The sequence below is a fragment of the Dermacentor variabilis genome, chromosome 11, assembly GCF_050947875.1.
Source record: "Dermacentor variabilis isolate Ectoservices chromosome 11, ASM5094787v1, whole genome shotgun sequence".
Lineage (NCBI taxonomy): Eukaryota > Metazoa > Arthropoda > Arachnida > Ixodida > Ixodidae > Dermacentor > Dermacentor variabilis.
Window position 1 is genome coordinate 69021217 of NC_134578.1, and position 27142 is coordinate 69048358.

Sequence of the window (27142 nt, forward strand, 5' to 3'; positions counted from 1 at the left end):
TCAGAACCACCACCTAATCCACATCATGTTCCGGATCCAAGGCACGAAGTGGGACACCCTGGTGTGCACGTTAGGATGACCTGCCTTGCTGCAGCCTTCGGAGAAAGAGACGACGCCCACTTGGAAATACTTGCTGTGACGCTTCCGCCAGATGGTGATTGGACCACCGGAGTCACCCTGAATTGGTTGTTAGTTGCAAGAGAGAAGCACGAATGACAAAAACATTCCTGCAGAACTTATATACGATGAGTGACCAAGTAATGCCAACATGCGTTCACAGCTCGCATGTTTTGTTCAATTGTCATAACAGTGGATTGAGCAGATAATGAAGGTGCGTCCGTTTTGCTTTGTCGCTTTTGCAGCCAAACACACTGGGCTCCTCTGCAGACCTTTTAATTCTGAACGCGTTAGTCGCGCATGCGCGGCGACATCCGGATAGCACTACGACGGCCGTGCTCTTTCGCTCTACGGTCGCTCGCGTTCTGAAATGTTGGCCTAGTGCCGATGATATGTAGTCGCTTACCAAGGCTTCGCTTTCTCAAAGGGATACATTTTTTTCCTAATTTTTTTGTGTAGTCTTGGTATCATGGCGCCATATACATACCAGATTAGAGCAGACACACAAAGAAACGCTACTGCGCTTACCATTGCGTGGTTAAATTGTGCTCTTTATTACAGTGTAAAAACTTGAAAGTCAAGCGCTTTGTAACCGTATGGTTTTGGAAGTTTCTATGTTTAACATTCTTCATTGAACGGCAGCAAATTTATTGAAGTGTAGATGAACAACAAGATACACACATACGCGAGCGTTGTTCAGCAAGTATTTGAACGAGAGATGTCGCTGGTGCGAATGTTTTGACCACTAAACTTGCCTTCATCAAAACCATGAAGGAAAAAAGATCCAATGATAGAAATTTTGGCTATAGCCTGAGAAACCTCTTGTTCGACTACTCCTGAGTACTTCAAGTTTGCATGATCCCCTGATCCCTTGCCTTGTTGAACTTTCTCTGTGTGATTGGTATCAAGAAATATCTCTTTCGGGCGAACTAATGTGCAATTAAATGACAGGATTTGGATGGTTGCGTAATTTGTATTTGTTCTTCGTGGCAAATGGATATAAGCTCATAAGTAGCTTCATACAGCATTGCCCCATTTAAAATTTTCTACGAATGAAAGAAAGCTTCTAGAATTCTAATGCGCTACTTAACGTTATCACATCTGTTCCTCTACATCTATACGAAACAAGGTAAGCAATAACGTTTGTTGATCCAGTAGTTGGTGCACTACCTCACCGAGTGAGTGGAAGCGACCATGAAAATTTTTGCAGCAAACGAAAGGCATATAATTTATTTAAAGTTTTGGAAGTCCTCGCGCACCAGAGAAAACTTGACGTTAGGCTGTCATGTAGTGCCTACAGAGCCCTAGATATATGATGAAATGTGGCGAGGCGCACAATTTCTTCGATTGTTGGAAAATATTAAAGTGCGAAAGCTTGATCATGAGTCCCTGTAAGCTACCAGAAGCCCGGCGAGCTGATGCTAACATTGCGAGCAGTACCTTAGCCAAAGACATATTATTGTGAGAAAAATGTTCCTCGTATTATTTTTCGGAATAGCGTGGAGCGCTTGCAGAGTTTGTGGTGTCAGTGGTTGCACGGATGACTGGAGAGAAATAATGTGTTTGCTGACATAGTACCCCCTGACTCACATATGTTAAGACATAGATTTGGAGCAAAACGCGCTGTTCGTTGTTGGGGTTCTTGGAATGTACTATTATGATTGCCGAAAGTTTCACACGCCTAGCTGTAATACTACGAGCGAAAATTTTGGCTGAGGCCTTAAGCACGACGGGTTTCGCACAACATAGCTAGCCGAGGTGAAACGTCTAATCCGCATTGAGATACAGTTTTGTGGCAGTTATGATGTGTAGAAAGCGTTTTATCGAAAAAAAAAATGTCCAACGATTGCGATACGCCTAAATGCGAAATTTGTGCGTAGCTTTATACGTGTTTTTATTTCGGTATATATTGAGGCAAAATATGCCGAAATCACCGCAGTGGGCCAGTGCCGTTAGTGCCTTCGCAGAAGGAGGGGCACTAGGGAAACTATGGCACGATGAGCGTCATCGGAGCCAACTGTGGAAGAAGACGATGACGAAGGCGCGAGCAGTGGCAAGAGCGCGTTATCGCGGTCACGCCGACGCCGACGCCGACGCCGATGCTCAACTGAGGAACGGGCGCCTAAGAGCTGCGCTCTAAAAACTAATTTCGATATAACATTCAGCCATCACTACATATTGCTAGCCACTGTGGTTTCGAAGGGCGCGTTACTTGAAAGCATTAAAACTGCAGAATTGGTGCTGGACTCGGAAATGAATGCACGATTACTGCCGCATGTTGCGCTTGAGGCTTCTCCGTTTTTCGCCACTTTCAACTCTAAATAAGAGATGCACACAATCAAATCACGTGGTGCACGATACAGACATGCTCTCATTGCGAGCTATATTTGTGAAGAGGGCAGAATGATTAAAGCGATAGGTAGGTATAGTTTTACTAGTTTTGAAGAAACAAACCACATAGCACTTCAACTTTTGTTCGTGATTGCGGTTCAACTTGCTTGAACATGTGAATCGAAACACATGAATTTTACTACGGTATTAAGCCCTTTTTTCTGCAACCTTTTCTTCTGCTCGGATCTCCTTTTTTTGTTCTGGTACATTGATTTCGGAGGCTTCTCTACCCTATTGCTGATAATCTAATGTACAGAACACTTCACTTATTTATCAATACTGTGACCTTGAACAGACGACCATTGCAGGTGAGTATAAATATTTGTACAGTAACATATTGAGACAGAAATGAAATACATTCAGGCAAAGGCTTCAACAACACATAGCAGAAACTTGTTCACCAATGTCATCACGCGCAAGACCGTAACAGAATGTTAACTTCAATACATGATTTACAAGCACCGTAGATGGCTCAACCACGCGCACACAACATAAAATAACTAATTGCTGAATTTGCGCCTGAAACAATTACAATTAATTCTGAGTTACTACAGTGTCAGCAAGGTTGCTCCAGTCGGATATGGTTCCAGGAAAGTAGCTATATTTGAAACGGGTAATTCTTGCTAATAACGGCTTTACTGACAGATCATGTTCCATGCGTGTAGCATAACCACTGGGATAACTTATTATTTGTGAAGTGGCAATATTGTATCGGCCATTCACCAAATCGGAAAAGGATTTCAAGCGACAAATACGATTCCTATGAGCTAGTGGCGGTAAACCGCTTCTTCTTAGAAGGTCGGTTATGGATGCACGTGCTTAAGAACTATAGCTAAATCTCACTGGTTTTTGTTGAACCTTTTCCAGTTTTAAGTGTTAGTTATAGTGGAGCGGTCCAGATTATAACAGCATCTTTTACGACTGGTCGAATAATAGCTTTAAAAGCAAGTAAGCGAGTTTCAGGGGCAGCATACCGCAACGACCGCCTTAAACAGAACAGTTTACGAAGAGCTTTTGCGGAGACGGCATCAATATGTTTACTCCAAGAATGGCTAACAGAAATCCAGAGGTCAAGATACTTGTAGCATGTCGTTCGGAAACTGCATGATTAGTAACGCTACACTGGTAACGGAGAGGGTTCCTTTTAAGTGTTATTCTCATATATACTTTTTCATCGAGATTTATTACCATTTGCCCCATCTGACAGGTACTTTTTACCTTTTGAAGGCCGTTATTAAGCCTAATTTCATCCTCAATATAATTATTTTTTCATAAAGGACACAGTCATCAGCATATAACTTAACACGGACAGAAAGACTACGAAAACATCATTCATAACAATAAGTAATAAAAGCCGTCCAAGAACAGATTCCTAGGGGACTACGGGCCCGACCAGGATGTTGTGGGAGATAGGCATTATTAAAAGAAACAAATGGAGACCGGTTTGACATGTAAGCCTCGATCCAGGCTATTAGTTTCATAATGTAAGAAAGGCTTCAACTAAATAGGTGTTTTAAAGCTTATCTTTAGTTTACGCTCTTAAATGCCAGCGTGCAAAGGTATTCGTGGAGGTTTGAGAAAATTTGTGCTTGCCTGACAGACGCCTTTTCCATTCGTTTCCGTGCATATCACTGAGGCGTCAGTAAATACATCCTCCATCTCCCAGGAGTCGAAGCTGGTTGTGCAATTTCTAAAGGGCAAGATATTTGTCTTGATGAAGTGAAGTCGGTCAGTACCCTTGACTTCTGCTGTAAGGAAAACACATTTTAAGCTTCATAATTTGGTTAGACCGATGAGTCAGATTTCTTTGTATTATGTCGCTTTATGCGTACAAAATGGTTTGGTCCAAACGGCATGCCACATGGCAAAACCAGGTAAAATTTTTAATGTTTGCGGAGCTAGCGTCATAGTGACGACGAAGCGCTGCGTTATACCCGATGACTTTGTGTTAATCCTAGCGCGGCTCCATTTTCGGGAAGGTATAGCGTTTCAGCTTTAATTTCCGTTACTTAGAAAAGCGCTCAAAACATTGTACGGAATCATACCGCGAGACGTCATGAAGGGTTCCTCTACAGTAACGCTCCCAGGTTAATGCATATTGCACTGCCATACAGATAACATTCCAAAGGAGAAAACAACTTTGATACTACAGTATAACGCATACCAAAAGTCGGTCACGTGGCGCAAAAGACCTGAGAAAAAATTTTCGTTTCGTACGTCTTTTAGGCCTAACAGTGTCAACAATGCCTCACGAACCAGCCCTCTGACTTCTGATGACATGCAAAGTTCCTGTTACCTGTTCCTGTTCTGTTACCTGCTATTACTGATAACACACATACGGACAAGTTTGCTTTACCTAATTTGAGTTAACTCTCCTTTCAGTACTAGTCCTAACTACGGTAACGCAATTTCTAACCCTGACAGCGCTCCCGGCCATGTGATGCTCCTTTGATTCGCGAAACAATGCGTCGTTTTGTTGACGCCAAGTAGACGGGTTTCAAAAATGAAGGAAGTGGCTGCGTTTCTTTTTTTTTTGGGGGGGGGGCGATGAGATGTCTACATTAAGACATATGTGCATATGCACGTACCAGAACACTACCTGTACAGTGAGGAGGAGGCTACACGGCCTCGCGAGTTCAAAAAACGGCCATTCGTAACTACACAAGAGGACTGATAGCGCCCCAAGCACAGAAGATTCTCTCTGACACTCCTCCCTCAAGGCAACGCCGCGTGCAGATCATCTGGGCCCCTGGTCACTCGGGTCTGGCTGGAAACGAAGCCGCCCACGATGCCGCCCGAGCTCTCGCACACCGGGCGCATCATCCTTCTTCTGCGTCTTCCGATCCCGACCAGCCCTCTGTTCTGCATCGCGGTCACGCGTGGGACCGAATGGTCACGTTTAGAGAAATTCTCCTGCACTACCGCAGGGAGCGGTTACGCTACCCCCCAGCACACAAAACACTGAATAAATCTCAATCTACCACTTAGCGACTCCTTCAGACACGAACCTTTCCGAACCCCGTGCTTTACAACCGCATGTACCCCGATGCATACTCTCCACTCTGCAAAGCGTGCGAGGCCCGCGCTGACCTCGATCATATTATCTGGCAATGCCCCAAAGCCTCACCCACCAACACCTCCCACACTAACACACGCATAACTACGGCCGAGCAGTGGGAGACATTGCTGCTCAGCTTGGACCCAGAGGAGCAGCTCTGGGCCGTCCGGATGGCCGAAGACGCCGCCAGGAAGCAAGGACTGGCCGCCGTCTGAGGAAGGGGGGATTGGGGGTTAGTCTCCCGACCCCCGCCACCCCTGAACCCCATCAAGGACATAACAAAGTTTTATCTCTCTCTCAAAAAGAGGATTCGGCCTGGGGAAGGTATGCGCTTTGCTACGACATGGAGTAATAGAAAATTTCAAGTGGCGAGCACTAAATCCCCGACTATTTACTGCTACGCGTTTGCTTCAGCAGTGACAGCGTAGCGGTGAAGCGTAGCTCTGTTAGGACGTGGATTGGCGGCGTAGTGCAGTTGCATTTAACCTCTGCCACTGCTACGGCAGAAGTTCAGAAACTTTGTTCAGAGATGCTGGTAACGCCTGCCCAAAGCTGCCCTTGAAGACGACCGCATTCCCTTGAAGTCCAACAGGGTTTCCGAATACTGCGGAGACTCAGATGGCATCTGAATTACGACGCCCATATTCACCGTGCATCAAAATACGAGCACAAAGTAATTCATAATTGATCATAAATTATTTGGTGCTACAATTGTGTTAGTTCGCATTCCACCGTTTTGAGGGGAGTAATACAACTCTGTGATTGGGCTATTTCAGTTTCTGTCTTGGTTTCAGTGTCAATACATACTATGTCTGGTCTTCCCCCATCCAGCAGCAAATGCTTGCTTGTGGGCCAGTTGCAATCGTGTCACTGGTAAGCAGATTGGTTTGACGAATTTGTCAAATTGTAGTGGTTTTGTCAACTGTAAGTAACAAAAAAAAAGATGAGTTCCATTCGAATAACTTGCTTTGTGGAGGCAACGAGCTGAGTTTGCTAGTACGACCAATGAGCTAAAGAACACGTTTTAAAAGTGATTATTTCAGTATAATTTTAATGTGTTGCATGCAATGCTTAAAAAGATATCAGTGAAACTGTATGCTTGCATTTGGCTGCTAATTTGGCTGTATGCTGTTCATTTGGCTCTAAAGTTGTATATGGCAGTTGCATTCGGCATTTCACTTTGTACCTGGCTACGAAGATGGATCCATGCAGAGCTGACTGCACGTGAGAAAAGCCCGCTTTTGAGCTATCGTCTTTTGAAGGCCCGTCCTAGATAGGTTTTGAAAGTGCAGCAAAGATCTTCCTCATTGAAATATCTGATTCTTCGTGCCCGGATAGTCCAAAGACCGAAGTTTTCTACCTGCAGACCGATACTGGAAAGCGAGATTTCTTTTGGCCGATTGTTTGAAATTAAGGTGCGCATTCTTACCTTTAGAAGTCCGATATCGTTCGCGACAGTTTCCATGTTGAACCTAGGATGTGGTATAACATCTTTCACCGAAGCAAGTGGGCCATGCTTCAAGTAAGTACTGTTGTATCTCACAACAATGGACACGGGGAGTCGGTGCCTTAAAAAGAAGAAAGCATGCTGCGTGAAAGTGAACAAGACAAGCATGCGTTCACCGATTATGACACACGATTGAACGTTAGTATGTTGCATAATATGATATGCAAGGGGACTAGACAGACTGTGCAAGTTAGTTTCATGGTTGTAGCTTATAATGTATGACAAGTGATTTCATACAGCGATGTGTGGGGCTCTTTTGCCTAGAATAAAGGTACCTCGTTGCAGAAAAGCGATGGTTTGAAAGGTTTTTCCCTAAGACGGAAGTCCTGCCTCATTCTTCAGATCATCAATTGTCAAGATTTTTCCTGGCACATAAAGGAAGACATGCAAGCTGCCAAAATAAAGCCATAGCAACTTTAGAAAAAAAACGCGCATCTGTCATGTATTTAACGCCACACTTCGGTATTATGCACACTTATTTAGCGAATAGGAAGTTAAATGAAAATAGTTTGGATGATAAGATTGGATGGTTTTATAACAGAGGCGCTTGTAAAGCAAGAAGCTTTTTTCTGACTCTGTGTATAGCGATCTCCAGATTTCGAATGCGCACTATCTGTAAAAATTGGCGCAATATGTGTAATGTACAAGTTTTCGCCATACTTCCTCCCTGCATTGCATAAAACCTATGCTAGCGCTACCCGAGTTCCAGCGATAAATGTACAAAGCACGCACCTTTATTCCTTTAAGCTACAAAAGCAAAAGAAAATATTTGGATGGTAAATTTAGGCATAAAGTATCGCTTTAGCATTCTGTGCGTGGCGTAAAATTATTTGAAGCAATTACGTACGCTCGAGAAAGGAAAATAAGTATTTGTACCACAGGGACGTTTTTTAGAAACTTACCCAAAATTTATGCAATGCGCTGCAGTTAGTATGAACCTGCGGGACAGTATACTACCACCACATGAGATCTGCTTGATTGAACCCGACTTGAACTGATACCTTACGACTAGATGTACCTGCGCAGAAAAACAGCACACCCTATATAGCAATCGGTAGATATTTCTGCAAAATATCTTCACGTATTGATTTGGTAAATATGAACATATACACGTGTTTCAGCAAGATGCAAATAAACTGCTGCACGAGTATATGGTTGGAGCGGCGATATCATGCTAACTCTATGTAAAGTTAATAATTTATTTCACAACATGAAAAATAAAGGCTCGATCATCACATCACATCAATATTCTTGGACTTTGGAGATCGTGATCTTTTATTTCTTCATCCCATTATGATCGCAATAACTAAATAAACGTTGTTAAAGTCAGCATTGGACGCTCATTAACAACTTCTTAATTTTAAAGGAGCAAAAGAGGAGTACTTTGTTCTTTGAAATGAAAACAGTTTATTATTACTTGGTATATTGCAGCATATAAGATATACAAAAGAGGGTCCCAAAGTACTAGAATGCAACGGGACCCTCGTTGAAGATTACAGTTAAATAAAACAAGAATTGGCAGTACTGAAAAAATAGAATAGATATATCAAGTAACAAATAACAGTAAGCATAACGGAATAGAAAATATAAAAGCTCATGGAAGCAAAAAATGAAGAAACTGACGAATAAATACTGTATGTACAACTCAACACGCAAGAACATCAAAAATTTAACAAATATACTTTTAATGAATTCGTGAATGAGATAAAAGAAACTTTCGATTTTAGAGATTTACATAAATTATTCCATAATGTGATCGCGCAGGAGGATGATGATTTGCCGTAATGCCGTAATGCCAAATTATCGCAAATAACTGAAACCTCACGAAGGCCGCACCTTCGTCTCAACGAAGGTGCGGCCTTCGACCCCTGCCGACCACTAAACCAAGAGTGGGTGGGAAGGGCTGCCTCAGGACTCAATAAAGTTATTTCTGCCTCCTCTTTAGGTAGCAAAAAATTATTGTTAGCAGCTAATCTGCTACAGTAGGTATTTACTAGAAGCTCAAAATTAATGAAATTGATAGAAAGTTCATTTGCTATTTCCTTATGCCACAACAAAATCTAATTAAACCGAAGCACGTTATTAATAGTTAAGATGCTGTTGCTACGAAGAAGACCACAGGCGCTGCCGTCGCGAGGACAGTGACAAATATCCGAATACCTCGATTTTGTAAGTTCTGAAGGGATGAAAAATGATACTGCTAAGTATTGCAGCATGATTATCACCATCATGATCATGATCATCATTAACATCATCAGCCTGGTTACGCCCACTGCAGGGCAAAGGCCTCTCCCATAATTCTCCAACTACCCCGGTCATGTACAAATTGTGGTCATGTTGTCGTTGCAAAATTCTTAATCTCATCCGCCCACCTAACTTTCTGCCGCCCCCTGCTATGCTTCCCTTCCCATGGAATCTAGTCCGTAACCCTTAATGACCATCGGTTATCTTGCCTCCTGATTACATACCCTGACCATGCCCATCTCTTTTTCTTGATTTCAGCTAAGATGTCATTAACTCGCATTTGTTCCCTCACCCAATCTGCTCTTTTCTTATTCCTTAACGTTACACCTATCATTCTTCTTTCCATAGCTCGTTGCGTCGTCCTCAATTTAAGTAGAATCCTTTTCGTAAGCCTCCAGGTTTCTACCCTGTACGTGAGTACTGGTAAGGCGCAGCTGTTATGCACTTTTCTCTTGAGGGATAACAGCAACCTGCTGTTCATGAACTGGTAATGCCTGCCAAACGCGCCCCAGCCCATTCTTATTCTTCTGATTATTTCAGTTTCATGATACGGATCCACGGTCACTACCTGCCCTAAGTAGGTGTATTCCCTTACCACTTCCAGTGCCTCGCTACCTATCGTGACCTGATGTTCTCTTCTGAGACTGTTAAGCATTACTTTAGTTTTCTTCAGATTAATTTTTAGACCTATCCTTCTGCTTTGCCTCTCCAGGTCAGTGAGCATGCTTTGCAATTGGTCCCCTGAGTTGCTAAGCAAGGCAATATCATCAGCGAATCGCAAGTTACTAAGGTATTATACATTAACTTTTATCCTCAATTCTTCCCAATCCAGGTCTCTGAATAGCTCCTATAAACATGTTTCCCCATGATACGATGCCATAACGGATATGAGTATGGAACGCGAAGGGAAGATAAAGAAGGGTCCGATGAGAAAAATATTAGCTTGATTTAAGCAACGCACGAATGCCGAATGGTGCCATCTTTCTTATATGAGCAATATGGTTAACGAACTTAAGGTTGCTGTCGAGGTGAACGCCAAGGAAACATACACCATCACGGACACAAATGAAATGCGAGTCACTTGTGATGCCTGGCAATGAGGGTAACTTACGTTGAGGTGACTTAGAAACCAGAAATTTGGATTTATTTGCAGTAATAAGTAAATAATTTTCCTGGCACCACTTGCACACGCTACAAAGAACAGTATATAATTTGGGAGTGACAGCGTTAATACATGTATCAGCAACGGAATTAGTCGTATCGTTGGCACATAAAACACATTGAGACATGCTTATACTATCAGAAAGATCATTGGTGTTAAGCAAAAAAAGTAATGCACCAAGTAATGAGCCTTGAGGCACCCATTGGGTAAATGGTTTAATAGCGGAGAAAGAGCGCGAAACACATACTGTGTGCTTTCTGTACAGGACGTAACTTTTAAGAACTTGAGGGCTAGACCTGAAATACCGTATGCTTCGAATTCGACACAAGACGAGACGAATAATGGTGTCAACTGCTTTTGTAAAGTCCCCCCAAAAAACGAAAAACCGAGGCAACTACGCATCCTTAATCAATAAAGCGTTTCATATTGTCACTCAGGAAAAGCAGGGCAACGTTAGTGGAACTTCCAGCTCGAAAACCAAATTTTCATAGCTTCAGTAAATTAAATTTTTGCAGGTATTTGTAAAGGTGAATTATAAAGAATTTACCAATAACTTTACAAAGGGGAGAGAGAATGCAAGTGGGACGGTATTTGGAAATGGACAGTCTATTGTCCTTTTCATATATCGGTAGAACTTTAGCTAGTTTTAGAGAATTCGGCAAAATGCCCTCTTTGAGCGCAATATTTGTAATTACAGAGAATGGTTCACGATGACATCGAGTAAAAGTAGGAGGCTTCGGGCCGGGGTGGACCTTACACCGGCTGTTATCTCAAGGTGGAATTGATCGCATTTACCACTGGGTGCTACGTGTCCATACTGCTCTGTTCCTGTGATGGAAGCAGATACATAACACCTAATATGGACATGTACTGGTTTAAAATCGGAACGCTGGCGTCTCCTACTGCAAGCCGGCCTCCGCTACAGTGTGACGACCAGCTTTGACCGCTGGATACATGACAACAGATTCCACAAAGCACTGCTTCAATTCATAAACAACACAGGCCTCACAGCACACATATAATACACATACATGCACCAAGAATTATACCTTAAGGGCAAGTCTTTATCGCAATAAAAAAAAGAGTACAAGTTCTAAGTGCCGGATGAAATTTTATTTATACTAGGGCCGGTCACTTTAAGATTTTTGGTTGCTTTCGACACATCAACAGGGCTCACGGGAAGAACAGAAAAAGCTGTGGCTAGACTGATTTAGGTTACAATGTGAAGTGCTATGTCATTGCCTGAATATTTCGAAAAAGTGGTCACTGAAAGTGTCAGCAGCACTGGCAGGGCTACCATGAGTAATGCCTTTATATATTACTATCTTTAAAGATAAAACCTGTGGTGATCGATTTAAGAAGTTGTTTAAGGGTTGCCATTGTCTCTTATAACTGTTTGAGACATGAGATAATTGATTTTCGTAATATTTTTTCTTAGCATTTTCTAGGAGACTTGAAAGAGTGTCGGAATATTTCTTATAGCGCGAAGCTAAAGCAGTGTTAAATGGTTGCCTTTTAATTTTCTGAATAAGGTTATCTTTCTTCCCCCTACTTTATGCAATCCCTGCGATAACCGCGGATTCTGGAGAGATTTGTATCTCTTTTTACGTTTTATTGTTGTTGTGCACTGGTCCACGGCTTTGACAAAAAGTGAAAAAATAAACTTGCCGAATGCCTGATCTGCATCACATAACGATGTAACGCTAGACCAATCAGTTGTAGTTATGGTATTAAAGAATGATTCCTGGTCGAATACGGAAGTACCACGAGTAAGTGTTCTGAAGGGCTTAACCGCGTTGAATGCAAGAAATATGGGATAATGATCAGCAGTGTTCACGTCAATTACTCAAGCATAGGGAGAAGGGGAAAAATTACAAAGCACATCATTCAGCAATGAACCACTGCCAGAAAGAAGACATTTAGTAGGAGATGAGATGAGACGCTGAAGAGCATAGCCGCTGAAAGTCAAAATATTCTGGAGAAAGGGAATTTTCAATATTCAGCAAGTTAATGTTGATGTCTCCAACTAAGAGACCACCTTTGCTTTCAGATGGTAACTTATGGAAAATGGTGTCCAGGCCTGAAATGAAATCCATCACGTCATAGAAGGGAGAGCGGTAAATGCACCCCAGAATAACATTGCTATTATTATAAAAAATAATTATCGAAATGAATCTGTACGGATTCACAATGTATGACGTCTAAAGAAAGATCTTGTCGGTGTGTGTAGGGTCTGGAGCGTTAAAGATTGCTGAGCCACCATAACTACCTGACAAATGGTGGCAGTAGGCAGCTTCATAGGATCATAGGCCGAAAAAGTTCCCGTCGGACGTGCAGAGCCAAGTTTCAGAGACGCAAACGATTGAGAAGAAACGAACATATGAACTTATAAAGTTTTTGATATAATCTCAAATTTTTTGCTAGCTTCGTGCGTTAAAATGAGCCAGGGAACGATCATTATCACTTAACATGTGCTTCGCCTCTTCAGGAGATAGCAGGGGCGTAATCAAAGGATCGAAGCGAAGACAGCGTTGTGAAAAAAATGTACAAAGGGCCCAGTGGCCAAGATGCATAGGTCACTTTCTTTGACAATACAATATACCCTGCTACCCCTAGATTTGCAGGCCTTGATACGGCAATTGTCTGTCAACAGAAATTGCCATTTATGCGTTTTTAAGTGCAAGGGCCTTGGCAAACAATCTTTTGTTCTCGGGAGACAGGTAGTAATTTACATAAAAAAAGAGAGAAAAGGATGCAGAAAGAAAGGGAGTTTAACCAGAAGTAGTTCCGTGTGGCTACCCTGCACGGGGGGGGGAGCTAAGGGGGATAACAAGAAAAAGAGAGTGGAAGAGGAAATAGAGAGAAAGAGAGACGAGCACGAACAAACCGCGTACTCTATAGAGCGGTAAGAGGCTGCATTGTTAAAGTTTATCGTAAGGCACCGTTGACGGCAGGAACTTTAATAACGCGGGTAAGGCCTTAAGCGCGGATGTTTTTTGGGAGAACTGACCTAAAGCTTTCAGTTCTGATAGGAGACGATTGTCCAACTGGTGCAGTACTCTGCACAGCACTTACCTCTGAGCACTAATCGTGGGCAGACACAGATAATATGTGCGAGCGTCTCATCGCTGTTGCCTGTGTCGCACGTGGGGCTGTTGGCGATTCCAATGATGAAATCATACGAGTTCGTAAATGCGACGCCTAGCCACAGACAGTATAGCGTGGTCTGCTCATGTAGGGGTAACCAGTAGGGTAGGTACAACCGCATGTGCGGAGACAACGAGTCCCACAGGGGCAAAGTACATTCACGGGACATAAATCGCAGCCCAGCCGCAGCGTCTGTTCGCGAAAGCGGAATCGAGACACGTTGAGCACTTTCATGGGCAGATTGGGCGGCTTCGTCAGCGTGGTCATTCCCGCTGATGTTGCAACGTCCTGGAAACCATTGAAAGATAATGTTGTGTCCCTTGTCACGGCTGCAATGATATATCTGTCGAGTTCCTGAGGCCGGTTGTTGAGCGGGTCCATGGCGCATTGGGCTTTGTATGCACTGAAGGGCTGCCTTGGAGCTACTAAAGACTATCCATTGTTGTAGCGGTTCTTGATTATTGAAATCAAGTGCAGCACGGAGTGCGGCAAGTTCAGCACCCGTCGATGTGGTTACACGTGAAGTTTTTAATCTGATTACTTCGGATTTTTCCGGATTCACATATATTGCCCTATAACAGCTACCGGAGGAGCCAACACCGGAAATGCCCGGATGGGCCTTACGCGCTCTACGGACAAAGTAGTTTTTTTTTGCCGGCAACAAAACCTCGCGACAATGCTCTTTTCATCTGATTTAGTTGAGATGCGGCGGAAACCAACAAAGTAGCTGGTCGTGACAAGACATTGAGTAGCTTCACCGATCCGCTTCGCAATGGCCGCACAGTCTTCTTGAGTGACTGGTATGAACTTAATGTCAACGTTATTAAGGCGCTCTAGTTCCGCAACTCTTCTGGTTAGCGCCTAATTGTGCGCAAACAGTTGCTTCTTAGCGTCAATTCATGCGATTTCAACTTGATAGAGAGACTTTGAAAAGGAAACTAATTTCTTTGTCTTGTAAATAGATTTATTCATGTTTTGTTGGAATTCACTACTGATTTCCGATCACCACGAAGCATGATGATGATGATGATGTTTGAGGTTTAATGGCGCATGGGCCAGGTATGGCCAAAGAGCGCTATGCTAGTGGTAATGAATATGTCGTGGTCTGATGGGCTCTGTGAATTTAATGTGACGTGGCTGTAAAGAGGCCTAAAAGAGTTTGTATAAATTGCATAAAAATTTCACGTAATAAAATTATGGCAATGATTAATGACATGTACTATGATCACTCAAATGCATTAAAAAAGAATGATGCATTATATCAAATATGCGAGATGCTAAAATTGTCTAAGAGCACTACTGCCTCACCAAAGCCCTTGAAACGCAAGGGCCAAGAGGCATGTGCTATACGAAATAGCTATCACAGCGGCATCCTCTGGAGAGAGGAGACGCTATGAACGTATAGGGCTAATTACATGTAACACAACATCTTTCAGGAAGTCTAGGACTTTGTTAGTGTCAAAGAGTGGTTCTGGGCCGAGTAACATTACAGGATGAAGGGGAATGTGCTGCCGGTATGCTAACGCAAAATGTTTCTTTCTGTCAGATTCGGCTTTCCGACACTGCAGGAGGACATGGAGGACGGTCAGCCTCTCCCTGCATCTCCCACAGGTTGGGGGCTCATTTCCAGTGGGTAAAAAATTGTGGGTACCAAATGTGTGTCCCATTTTTAGACGGCAGAATAGGACATCTGTGCGGCGTGATTTTGTTGCAGATGGCCAGAACCCTAATTGTGGCTTTATTATGTGCAGTTTATTATTTGTTTCCATGGCCCATGAGCGTTGCCAGTAGTTTCACAGTTTTCTGCGCAATAAGGGCCTCAGATCTGTGACAGGGACTGCAGCGGTAAGATTTACAGAACGCGATGCAATTGGTGTGGCCATCTGGTCCGCCAGAACATTGCCTTCGATGCCCCTCTGACCCGGCACCCAGCATATGATGACCTGATGGTTACATATATACGTTTTACATAGGAGGGAATATAGTTCATTGATTACTGGATTTTTGTGCTTAGACGGTGACATTAAGGCCTTCACAGCACTTAGGGAGTCCGTATATATAATTGATTTCTGGAGTTTTAATTTATTTATATGCTTTATGACCGACAGCAGTGCGTAAGCCTCAGCCGTAAAGATACTAGTTTCCGGATGCAGTACATCGGTTTCCGAGAAGAATGGACCGACGGCTGCATAGGACACCCCGTCGTGTGACTTCGATGCGTCTGTGTAGAACTCCGTGCAGGAGTATTTGTGCTGGAGCTCTCGAAAATGCATTTGGATTTCAATCTCTGGAGCGTGTTTTGTAACTTCCATGAAGGATATATCGCATTGTATCAGCTGCCACTACCAAGGAGGTAGCGGCTTGGCTAGATGCATTGGGCGAAGCTCGAGGATTCGGACACGCATTTCATCACTAAGCTCCCTCACACGCAACGAGAAAGGCTGTCTTATGGAGGGACGATTACTGAAAAGTGTAGCGCACGTCATATCGGTAACGGTATCAAAACATGGATGTTCAGGATTAGAGCGTACTTTAAGGAGATACGTAAAGCTGATGTATGATCTGTGTAGGTGGGGAGACCATTCATTCGATTCGGCATATAAGCTTTCAATCGGGCTTGTTGTGAAAGCGCCCGTGGCTAAACGGATACCTAGATGGTGAACAGGGTCTAGCATCTTTAGCGCGCTCGGGGCGGCAGAATAATAGATCACGGCACCATAATCTAATCGTGACCGAATCAGGCTCTTATAGAGATTCATTAAGCACGTCCTGTCACTACCCACGTAGTCTGCGATAGGAGTTTAATTAAGTTAATTGTTTTCAGACATTTTTCTCTGCGCACCCTGACACCTTGTTCAAACCATGCTGTACCTGTCTCTCGCATACTGTGAGGTTACAGGATTTGAAGCCTATTTGAATGTCGTCCACATAGACAGAGTAAAAATGGCCGGTGGTAAGGAAGCACGAAGCGTTGTCATCTTAACAATAAAAAGTGTGCAACTGAGCACGCCTCCCTGGGGTACACCAGTTTCTTGTGTAAAAGGACGTGACAGCACATTGCCGACTTTTACCCGGAAGGCCCGATTGGACAAGTAGCTTTTTATTATGTTTAGCATGTTACCATGAATGCCCATTTCTGACAAATCTCTCAAGATTCCGTAGCGCCATGCTGTATCGTAAGCCTTCTCCATATCGAGAAATATCGATAAGAAAAACTGTTCGAGTACGAATGCGTCGCGAATATGTCCTTCAATACATACAAGATGGTCGGTTGTGGAGCGCCCTTCTCGGAAGCCACGCTGATAGGGATCAAGCATTTTGTTTTGTTCAAGGAAATGGATGAGTCGCCGGTTTATCATTTTTGCAAATACCTTACACATGCAACTTGTGAGGGCTGTTGGGCGGTAACTTGCCACTGAGGAAGGGTCTTTCCCTTCTTTCAAAACAGGGACCACAATGGCTTCTTTCCATGCCGTTGGAAGGTACCCTGCGCTCCAGATAGTGTTGAAAAGTGTAACTAGTGTATCTTGCGTGTCATTGTGTAAGTTTTTTAGCATTTCATACATGATTCTATCAGATCCCGGTGCAGAGCTCTTGCATGCGCTGAAGGCAGCTCTCAACTCTGCAATACTAAAAGGACGGTTGAACGGTTCGTTCTGCTGGCACTTCCTTATGAGTGGCTTGCATTCTTCTATTTGTTTATGTTTGAGAAAGGATTTTGTATAATTGGTGGAACTTGAAACGCTCTCAAAGTGTTCCGCAAGTGAGTATGCCTGATCTTGCAGTGTATCGCCCTGTGTATTTACCAGGGGGAGTGAATATGTTTGCCGCCCTCTATTCCTATTAACTCTGTTCCAGGCTTTGGCCTCATCCCTAAACGAGTTAATACTCGATAAAAACTTGTGCCAGCTTTCTCTTCTCGCCTGTCGGCAGGTTCGCCTGCCTTAGGACTTTATTTTTTAAAGTTCATAAGATTCTCTGCAGTGGGAGATGCGCGTAGCAACCCCCACGCCTTTTTCTGATTCTTACGGGCGATCCTACATTCGCTGTTCCACCACGGTACACGTCGTTTGCATGCCAGACCACTCACTTCGGATATGCATTTTGATGCGGCATCTATTATGAATGATGTAAGATACTCTACAGCAGCATCAATCTCTAAAGAAGACATGTCGGCCCATGAGATGTTAGTGAAAGTTCGAAATTTCTCCCAGTCGGCTGTGTCTATCTTCCACCTAGGAGCTTGCGGAGAATATTCGTTTTCTTTAGATGTTCTTATCAGTATAGGGAAGTGATCGCTCCCGTAAGGATTGTCGTTAACTTACCATTCAAGTTCAGACAGTAGTGACGGGGAGACTAGGCTAAGATCTATTGAAGAAAATGTTCTGTTTGCAAGAGAATAGTATGTCGCTTCCTTCATATTCAGAAGACAAGCACCAGAAGAGAAAAGGAACTGTTCGACAAGACGTCCTCGCGCATCCATACGAGGGTCGCCCCATACGTAATTGTGTGCATTGAAGTCGCCAAGAACAACATAATGTTCTGGCAATTCATCTATAAAGGACTGAAATTCATGTTTAGTTAATTTGTAATGTGGGGGTATATAAAGCGAGCAAACAGTGATGAGTTTGTTTAGCAGAACAACTCGCACCGCCACTGCTTCAAGCGGCGTTCGTAGCTGTAAAGGTTGACATGCTATACTTTTATGAGTGAGAATCGCAACACCACCCGATGATGCGACGGCATCATCGCGGTCTTTGCGAAACGTAACATACGTACGGAGAAAGTTTGTGTGTCTGGATTTTAAGTGAGCTTCCTGTAAACACAGCACTTTGGATTATGTTTGTGGATGAGTTCTTGCAAATCATCAAGGTTTCTAAGGAGACCTCTGATGTTCCATTGAATAATTTGTGTATCCATATTTAATGTAAATAAGTGCTGTGTGTACGGAAAGGGAGGTGATGCCTTAGGTTACAGAGCTCTTTCGAGGCCCTGTAACGGGGGTTCTGCCCTTTCTGGAGCGTTCAAGGGAGCCTCGACGCTCCTTAGGCGTTTGGTGCGCCTTTAGGACAGGTGTAGTGTCCATTGCCTCTTGTGAGGCGCCGGACACGTGCTCTTGCGAGCGAGAAGTTACAAGGAGTCCTGCCTTGGAGGGCAAGACCCCTGCGCCCACCAGCCCGGAGGTCGATGGGGCACCCTGCGGGATTTGGCTGCGCCGGCTGTTGCCAGCGCTGGAAGGTGTCGGGGCGGTTGGGGCAGCCTCGGCTGCGCCCACCTTCGGGGTCGATGGCCCCGTTTGCTGAGTAGGCGGAGCAGCGCTAGCTGCAACCACCGTGGGGGCAGGTGGCGTAACTGCCGACTCACTGCCTGTGGGTCGGACAGCCGCCGGAGCCCGTTGGGGCGCTGCCCCCTGACGCGCCACTTCGGCGAAGGTGTTCTTTGGCAGGAAGGACACCCGCCTGCGTGCTTCCTTAAAACTTATATTTTCCTTTACTTTGATCGTTACAATCCCTTTGTCTTTTATCCAAGATGGGCACGACCGCGAGTACGCGGCGTGCTCCCCATCACAGTTCACACAGTGGAGAGTGTTTTGACACGGTTCCGCGGAGTGCTCATGAGCACTGCATTTTGCACAGGTTTGGCAGCCGCGGCAGTTCGATGAGCTGTGGCCAAATCGCTGGCATTTAAAACATCTCAGAGGGTTTGGGACATATGGTCTGACCCGGAGCTTCACATATCCTGTGTCAATACTCTCAGGGAGCACACTAGAACAAAAGGTAAGAATTAGATGTTTTGTTTTGATCTCTTTTCCATCGCACCTTAGCAGAATTCTCTTAACATTGATTACGTTTTGATCGCTCCAGCCTTCTAATAGTTCAACGTCCGTAAGCTCCATCAGGTCATCAACCGAAACTACACCACGGGTGGTGTTCATCGTGCGGTGCGGGTTAACTGTGACTGGGACATCTCTAAATGATAGAAGGTTAGGCAGTTTCTCGTGTTGTTTTTTGTCGCGGAGCTCCAAAAGGAGATCACCGCTAGCCATCTTCGATGCTTTATAACCTGGTCCAAATGCCTGAGTTAGGGTTTTTGAAACAACAAAACGTGAGATTTTTCGGGCTTGTTTTCCTTGTTTTTCAGAGTGGATTACATGACATCGCGGGAAAGTTTCTTTTTGGCGTCCAAAAAATTCAAAGATTTCTTCGGTGCGCCCCCTTTTCAGGGAGCGATCAGAGAGTGGAGGGAAAGAACTAGCCATAAGCGGGAGTGTATTTTTCGGTAGTAGCGCCAGCCACCCACCATGGAGCCCAACAAGGGGACGCTGCAGGGCCTGTAAAACAGGGCCTACAAACGCCAGCTGTACGCTACCACTATAACCAAATCTGACGTAACCCAGGTTGGCTACTCACACAAGGTTAACCCTTGCTGCCAGGAAGATCGGAAGTAATAAAGAAATGACAAGGAGACAGGAAAGATGAAAAGTCAGAGAAAGACGAAGGCTGGAGGGAGAGAGAGACAGGAAAAGGCAACTACCGATTTCCCCCGGATGGGTCAGTCCGGGGGTGCCGTCTACGTGAAGCAGAGGCCAAAGAGCTGTGTTGCCTCCGCCGGGGGGCCTTAAAGGTCCGAACACCCGGCATCCGCTCAACCCCCAGGATCCCCTTTCCCCGGACACAGCTAAGCCGCGCACGGTTAAACGCGAGAGGGTCCAACCCTCGTGTGCTCGGGTACGTGGTGTCGCAACACACCAAACGCCTGCTGACGCAGACGCCCCTGCGGGGCACCACGAAGCAGTTGTGAGGAATTCCGTACTGTGTTGTAAAGAGAAGGGGTTTATGATAGAGGCTCGAATTGCTGTGTTATACAACACAGTAATAAAAAATTAATAAGAAAGTTAGTAGAAGTGTGCGAAACACCCCCACTCACGCCAAATTATGACCGTGACGGTCGTTTCATCATGAGTGATAGTGGAACTTAGTATAGTGTTAAAATTTTATGAAAAGAGCCACATCACTCAGAATACTACAGTTTACGTGTAAACTGCCAGTCATATCGGCACCAATATCTCCCGTGTTACTGATACCCTTTAAATATTTTTTATTCCGTTACAACGAGAATATATATATATATATATATATATATATATATATATATATATATATATATATATATGAGCTTGCACGTGGCATAGTTTATTTAGATTTTACGCGCGAATTCATGTTGTAGGAAAGAGAACGGTCTTACTATCCATGGCACACGAGAACGCCCTATCATCTTGCCATCGACGATTCTGCCAAGGACTCTTGCGACACCGCAGCCTGCATACATTAAACAATTGAAGTAAGTTGCGCAAGCTGTTCACACTCCCCTAGCATCGCTTGACACAGTATTGAAATAATTGTGAAGCAAGGTTTCCTTGAGAATGCTAGTGCGCGTACTAAATTATTGTACATTCGAACGATGGGCAAGCGCGTGCACGGGAGATTGGCATTGTGAGGATGGTCTAACACGGACAAAGTATTGAATGTAGCTTAAAACGACATTTGGTTCGATAAAACTACGCATTGCAAAAAAACAAAAAAGGAACAGGGAACAGTGATCACGTGTACAATTTGCCGCGTTGAAGTGGACCAACTGGAGAGCAGCCAGCGCGAGCATGAAGCTTCAGGTGTTGCTGTAGATTCTCCAGCCTACGCCCTCAATTCCTTTCACTGAAAAAAATTCTCAATAGTCTCACTTCTTTGTTAGCGAAACTCCTTTGCGTGCGTTGAGATGTAATAGTTAAAATGATGGTGCACACTGAAGGACATTGAATTGCCTGCAATATCGCACCTAAATGCTTTTGAATTTCCTTGAAAAACATGATACGAAAAGCATCACAGTGGGTTTTGGTATATGTATTGGCTAAAAAGTAAAAAAGAAGTACTCACCTGGTGGATTAATGCTGTCCAAGAGCACCTGTAGGAAAAAATTACAAGTGACATTTTGTATAGAACGCGAACTGCGCGGCAAGTTTTGAGGAATATTGGTCGCCCGTCAATAGTAGGTTCCATAAAGAAAAATGCTTGTTTGTCTAACTCGCATAGAGTAAGAAATAAATGAACGAGACGGCAGCCTTCTAACAATAGAATTGAAGAGGCTGCCGGCTAACATCGTGTGTCATTCTATCGTCTTAACAGCTACATGTGGTCACGTGAATTACAATGCTTTACTGCTTTGTGGAAGCAGCATTCAGATTTCGCGTGGTGTTGAATGGTAATTTCACTTATCAGCGGGTCATTGTAGGCCTTTTGTGCGTAAAATTAACATTTTATGTTTGCACTTGTATATGACTGCTCAACGAATTTTAAGCATGCATAGTTTACGTACTAGCAGAGGCAACAGCTTCGACGCCATGTTGATTTGCGGCAATATTGTGTCCTATTCAGAATGATGTGTGTTTTCAAGGAGCCCTTCACGGTATTGGATACTTGTTTTCGCAACGAAACCTTGAACATGTCTTGAAGCTCGTACACGTGATTCAACGTACGAAAATTACTTATGTAATATGGCCGAATGATGAAGCGCATCTTGCAGTCGAGATTCATTGTTTCAGCACTAGCTATTTAGGAAATGATTTTAAACTAGAATAATTTCTCATCACGAAAGCTTTCTTGGCGAGTTAGCCGAGATTTAATTGCTGTATGGTGCACATATGTTTGTAGGCTGATTCCGGAAATATTGCAGCCTATGTATAGGTATGGGCTGCTAGGGATACTGGCTTTAGGCCACTGGGGCAACTTACAGATAGATAATATATTTATGTTAAATTTATGCATTTATTTATAGATAATATATTTTCAGCACCTCAGCATTGATTTTTTTATGCCTTCTCTTAGCCTCATCTTGTTTAAATGGTTTTTACACACTAGATTTCTTGGCTGTTGGGAGCTGATTATTACAACAAGCCCTTCGCCCTTTGTGTGTATAGGGGCTGCTACTAACAGCTTTACAGCAGACTAGATTGATGCAGTAAGAACGACTCAAACTGCTCTGCGTGACAATGCAGAAAAGGCGACCAAGTGTACATGTGCGCTCACTTAACGTTTTTTCACGGACAAATAAAATCTTCGATTCTCAGGCCCTACGCTGGCCGCGAATGTGGCGCTAATTTCGGACGTTCAGGAAAAATTCGGCACGATCCCCAGATAACTGTTGCTGATAGAGGTTTTTCAAAATTTCTATCTGTCTCGGATAAAAATCTCGGGATTTTCCTACTGAAAGGACTGTCAAAGCTTTTGAATGTCGAACACTATCGGAGGGCATTGGATCATCGAACGTTCTCAAATACAAGGAGGTGCCGTTAGCCTCAGCGGACGTTGAGCATTCCGTTCTCTGTAAGAACGAACGGTCAGTTAAAAAACGTGCAAGGAACCTAAAAATCTGGAAATTGGGCTTCTTTTGCATTGCTCTCAGAATCGTTCTTGTGGTGTCTATAATAGAGACACTAGTTTCGAGATATATATTGTAACCTAAGGAACTTGCATTATTTCAAAAGAGGACTTCTTGTTGGGTTAATCGGTAGCTGTTCATTATAAAATATAAAGACGCCTTCCTTATTCCTTATCCTTCCTTATCAGCTTCTTCAAGCCGATAAGGAAGGCCGGTTTGTAGTCATGTCGGATGATAACTTCTCAATAAGGGCAGCTCAGGCGATTAAAAATAATTTTTCACCTATTCCAGCAAAATCGACAAAAGTCAAAGCCACCGCTGTGGCAATGTGTGACCGCTGGGGTTGGCCAGCCTTGAGAAATAAATTAACAAAAGCAAAAGTATCGCGCTGAAGGTGTTCTTCTCAGTAAAAACGTACAAGCAAGACCTGCCTTTTCAGAGCAATAGTGACGGAAAAAGGGGCATGGCAGAAGTTTCTTAGCTCTTACCTGTTAAAGAATTTGCATAAAATATATGTACAAGATCCGTTTTTAACGAAAAGATTGGATGAAGTAGGTGAATTCCTGAGAAGTGAAGGTAGTGTGGGCTTTGCTGTTTCTGTGGATATTGTTGATTCATTTTATTTTGTTCCCCCTGATGTTCTGTTGTTTGCGGTTAGGGAGTGCATTGAAAGGAATGATCCTATTTCTTTTCAGAACTCTGCCGGTGTGTCCATTGATGACTTGTTGACCCTTTGAAAAATTTACCTGCAGTCTACTTTTATAATGTTTGACCAGTGTTTTTTTCTGCAGGAAGCTGGCTAATGCATCCTGTGTCGCCTCTGTGTTATGTAAAATTTTTCTTTCACAATTGGACCAAGTATTGTATTATGTTTCTCCAGCTAACAAGGTGTCTAAAGTGTTTAGGTATGTAGATGATTTTTTAATTATTTTAACTAAGGACGGGAATCTAAAGTCCGCAGAAGTTGTGGGTAATGTATTATCCGTTTTCAGACAATATGAAGAAGGCTTGGATTTTACACATGAACTGCCGCAAGGAAGTGTTTTACAGGTTTTAGATCTTAGCATTGAGTTCGGTAAGGATCATGTTTGTTCGTGCTACGCTCCACGTGCAAAGAAAGGGCTTTTGCCATTTGACTTAGCGCATTCGAAATTAATGAAGAGAGGAATTGCGTCACTCTGCCTTGAGTCCGCGCTCAGGAAGACGTGTGTTCACAAGACGGCATTGGGTTTCGACAATGAATTGGCTAGGTTGGCTTCAGCTGGGTTCCTTGGTTCACTCCTAACAGGAGTAGCCGAAAGCCTCTTACAAAAAATGAAGAGAAAGGCGATGAGAGCTGGAGCAGAGGTCCCACGGCAAGAGTGGTGAGACCGGTGGCTGTGCCGTATGTGCAAAGGTGGCCCACAATCTGAAGAAGATAGCGAGCAGACATGGCGTCCCGCTAGTGTTTTCAGCCCCAAGGAAGCTCGGAAGCCTTTGCTCCCAAATCGACAAAAGAAAAGAAAAAAGAACTGAAAAAGGCGACTTTCATGAAGTGTGCCGAAGGTGTTGTCTGCAAGATCCCCCTTTCGTGCAGTCGCTCCTGTATAGGTCAGACAGGGCGCTGTGTTAATGAGCGTGTCAGGGAGCATAAAAGAAGTGTTGAGCAAATGAAAGAGGGTCCAAATTTGCCTAAGCACATCGGGACCTGTCCCTGACACTCTTGTGAACCACGTTTTTCTGATGTCCGGATTCTTGCCCGAAGTAATGATACTAGAGCAAGAGAACTGGTTGAAGCTTATCACATAGGCAAGAAAGGCAGCTTGTGCGTTAGCCAAACTTCGATATCATGTTATAAGGTCGATATGAGGTTTCTTGAGCCTTGTGTATCATGAATATTTGAATAGATGCGTGAATGAAAGTTTCCTTTGTGCGCATGTTTTGACTGACGGTATATATGTGCCTGCGTTCTGTGAATAAAACAGTTACGAGTGGCGCCCTGTCCCATTGTTTTCGATTGTGTGTGTCCATTTATTTGGCGTCTTTATATTTTATAATGATTGCATTATTTTGTTTTGCTAAGAAAACATGGAATTTGACAAATCTGTCATTTAATGGTCAGCGTTGTTCATAAAATAATTTTAAGTTGTACTTAGTGCAAGTTATTGACACACAAAGCACCAATTTTAGGTGCCTAAACATTCGGTCTTTACTAACACTGGATATGTACTATTAGAGCCTATATCTTATGACCAAAATAGTAATGATGATGGTAATGGTGGTAGCGGGGGTGGTTGGGATGGTATTGAAGCTAGCGATGACATTAGTGATAATTGCTGAAATACATTTGCGAGCCTCTAGTTGACACCAGTCAAAGGTTACCGCTCTAGAGCGGCTCTCGCAATAAATTACACGATTCATACGCCCAATTTTGAACCCCAAACTTGCTCAGGAAAGGTTCGGTTTTCATTGACGGGAGTTAGAGGCTGAGTCGCCTTCCCATTTTTTTAATTACGAATCAATCCATTTTCAAGGTTTCTCGTTTATTTACATTGACAAATACAATGCCGCACTGCACATGGCCTAGCATATACGAAGGATATAATATTACACAAAAGTTTGGAGGACACGGGCCCTGGTTTACTTATCGGAAAGTGGGTAAGGTATAATTAATTTTGAACAGTTATTGGCAGCAGCCTGCTTTAGAATTTTGTTCATGCGCGGAATATATCAGAATTAACGCATGGACTCTGGAGAAGACCCTGTTTCAGGTACAGGTTCTTACGTCGATGAAGCCCGTCACTGGTTTTGCTCCACATTCCCCTACGAAGTACAAAGCAGTTACATAAGGTGACCTTTCTTCTGACTACCCTCTTGGTATTAACAAGTTAAATTCGCTTGCTCCGATGGAGGTCTTGGAGTGACGACATTGCCCACAAATGTCACGCCACCATGCATGCAGAAATTATCAGAGAAATCATGCTCCACAGTGTTAGACTGTATGTTTTCTTTCACATCTCATGCGGTGAAAATGGTGCCTGCAGTTCTGCTGTACGATATTTTGATCTTGTATGATATCAATTGTATTTGCTTTACACAACATACAACAAAGCCTGTCAAGAAATGTGGCGCGTATATAAAGAAGATAAGTTGCAGCTGAAAATTCCACAAGTTTCCTGAGTAATCGCTTTTCCCACAAACGTTGGTAATATGAAAACAATGGCTGGTAAAGTAAATGTAAGTTTAGTTGACTGAGGAAGTGATGGTGAGATTTGAAAAACGCAAAGAAGTATGCGATATAGCGTGCAGTGTGACTTTCGACAGTCTCATGAACTGTGGCTTAAAGGTTGATTTGGTTGCAGCAAAGTCGCATTATACAGACACTTTTCGCGTGTGTTGTTATCAGCTAATTTGCACAAATTTTTCATATTTAGGCAGAAAATATTCAGGCAGCATAATGCTCACGGGCAAGCCGTCATACTGTTGAGTTTACAAATTACCGCTGTGTGATTACCCTTTTGTTTACGGATATGTTTCTAAAATATTTCAGCTTAGCTTAATTAGCTTGTTATAAATGACAGAACAATATATCCGTGAAGTATTTTGTAGGCAGATTTCGTTCTGTTTAGCATTTCCTTTTAAATGCGCAGAATATTGTTTTCAAGTATTTTTCTCCTTAAAAAGATGTACTTTCTGGCCTTCTTATTGATCCCAACGAATTTTATTAAACATCGTTAATATTTCGTCAAATATATTTCTGGAAACACAACCTACGTAGCAATATGTGCACGCTTGTTTTTCAGCATTCTTTGAGTGATTTTCGCTTTGTTTTCACAGAAGGTTAATCATGCAAATTGCAAGGATATTTTTGTCTTGAATGCAAGTTCCTGTGCTATTGTAACAATAAAGAAAAAAATCTGTAAATGCATTTTAGTTTCAGAGAATGCGGTGAGAAACTAGCTTACCTTTGCTGATAGAAGGCTTGACAGAATCACTAGAGTCAATATAGACAACATGATTATTTCGACAAAACAAAGTTATTCATTCTACGCTCTGCCTCAGCTTGTCTGTGAATAACCGAAGATCGCATCTAGCATCCTACACG

General features: G+C 43.3%; 1 protein-coding gene across 1 annotated transcript; it reads right to left on the bottom strand.

The window, feature by feature from the left end:
* LOC142563316 (venom serine protease Bi-VSP-like) lies at positions 1-27142 on the bottom strand. Its single transcript, XM_075673875.1, has 8 exons — positions 27003-27142; positions 21558-21585; positions 20872-20945; positions 7976-8091; positions 6996-7134; positions 6374-6488; positions 4102-4256; positions 1-177 (listed from the first exon to the last, which is right to left on the bottom strand). The coding sequence occupies exons 1-8, from the start codon at positions 27051-27053 to the stop codon at positions 1-3; spliced, it is 855 nt and encodes a 284-aa protein (XP_075529990.1). The 5' UTR covers positions 27054-27142.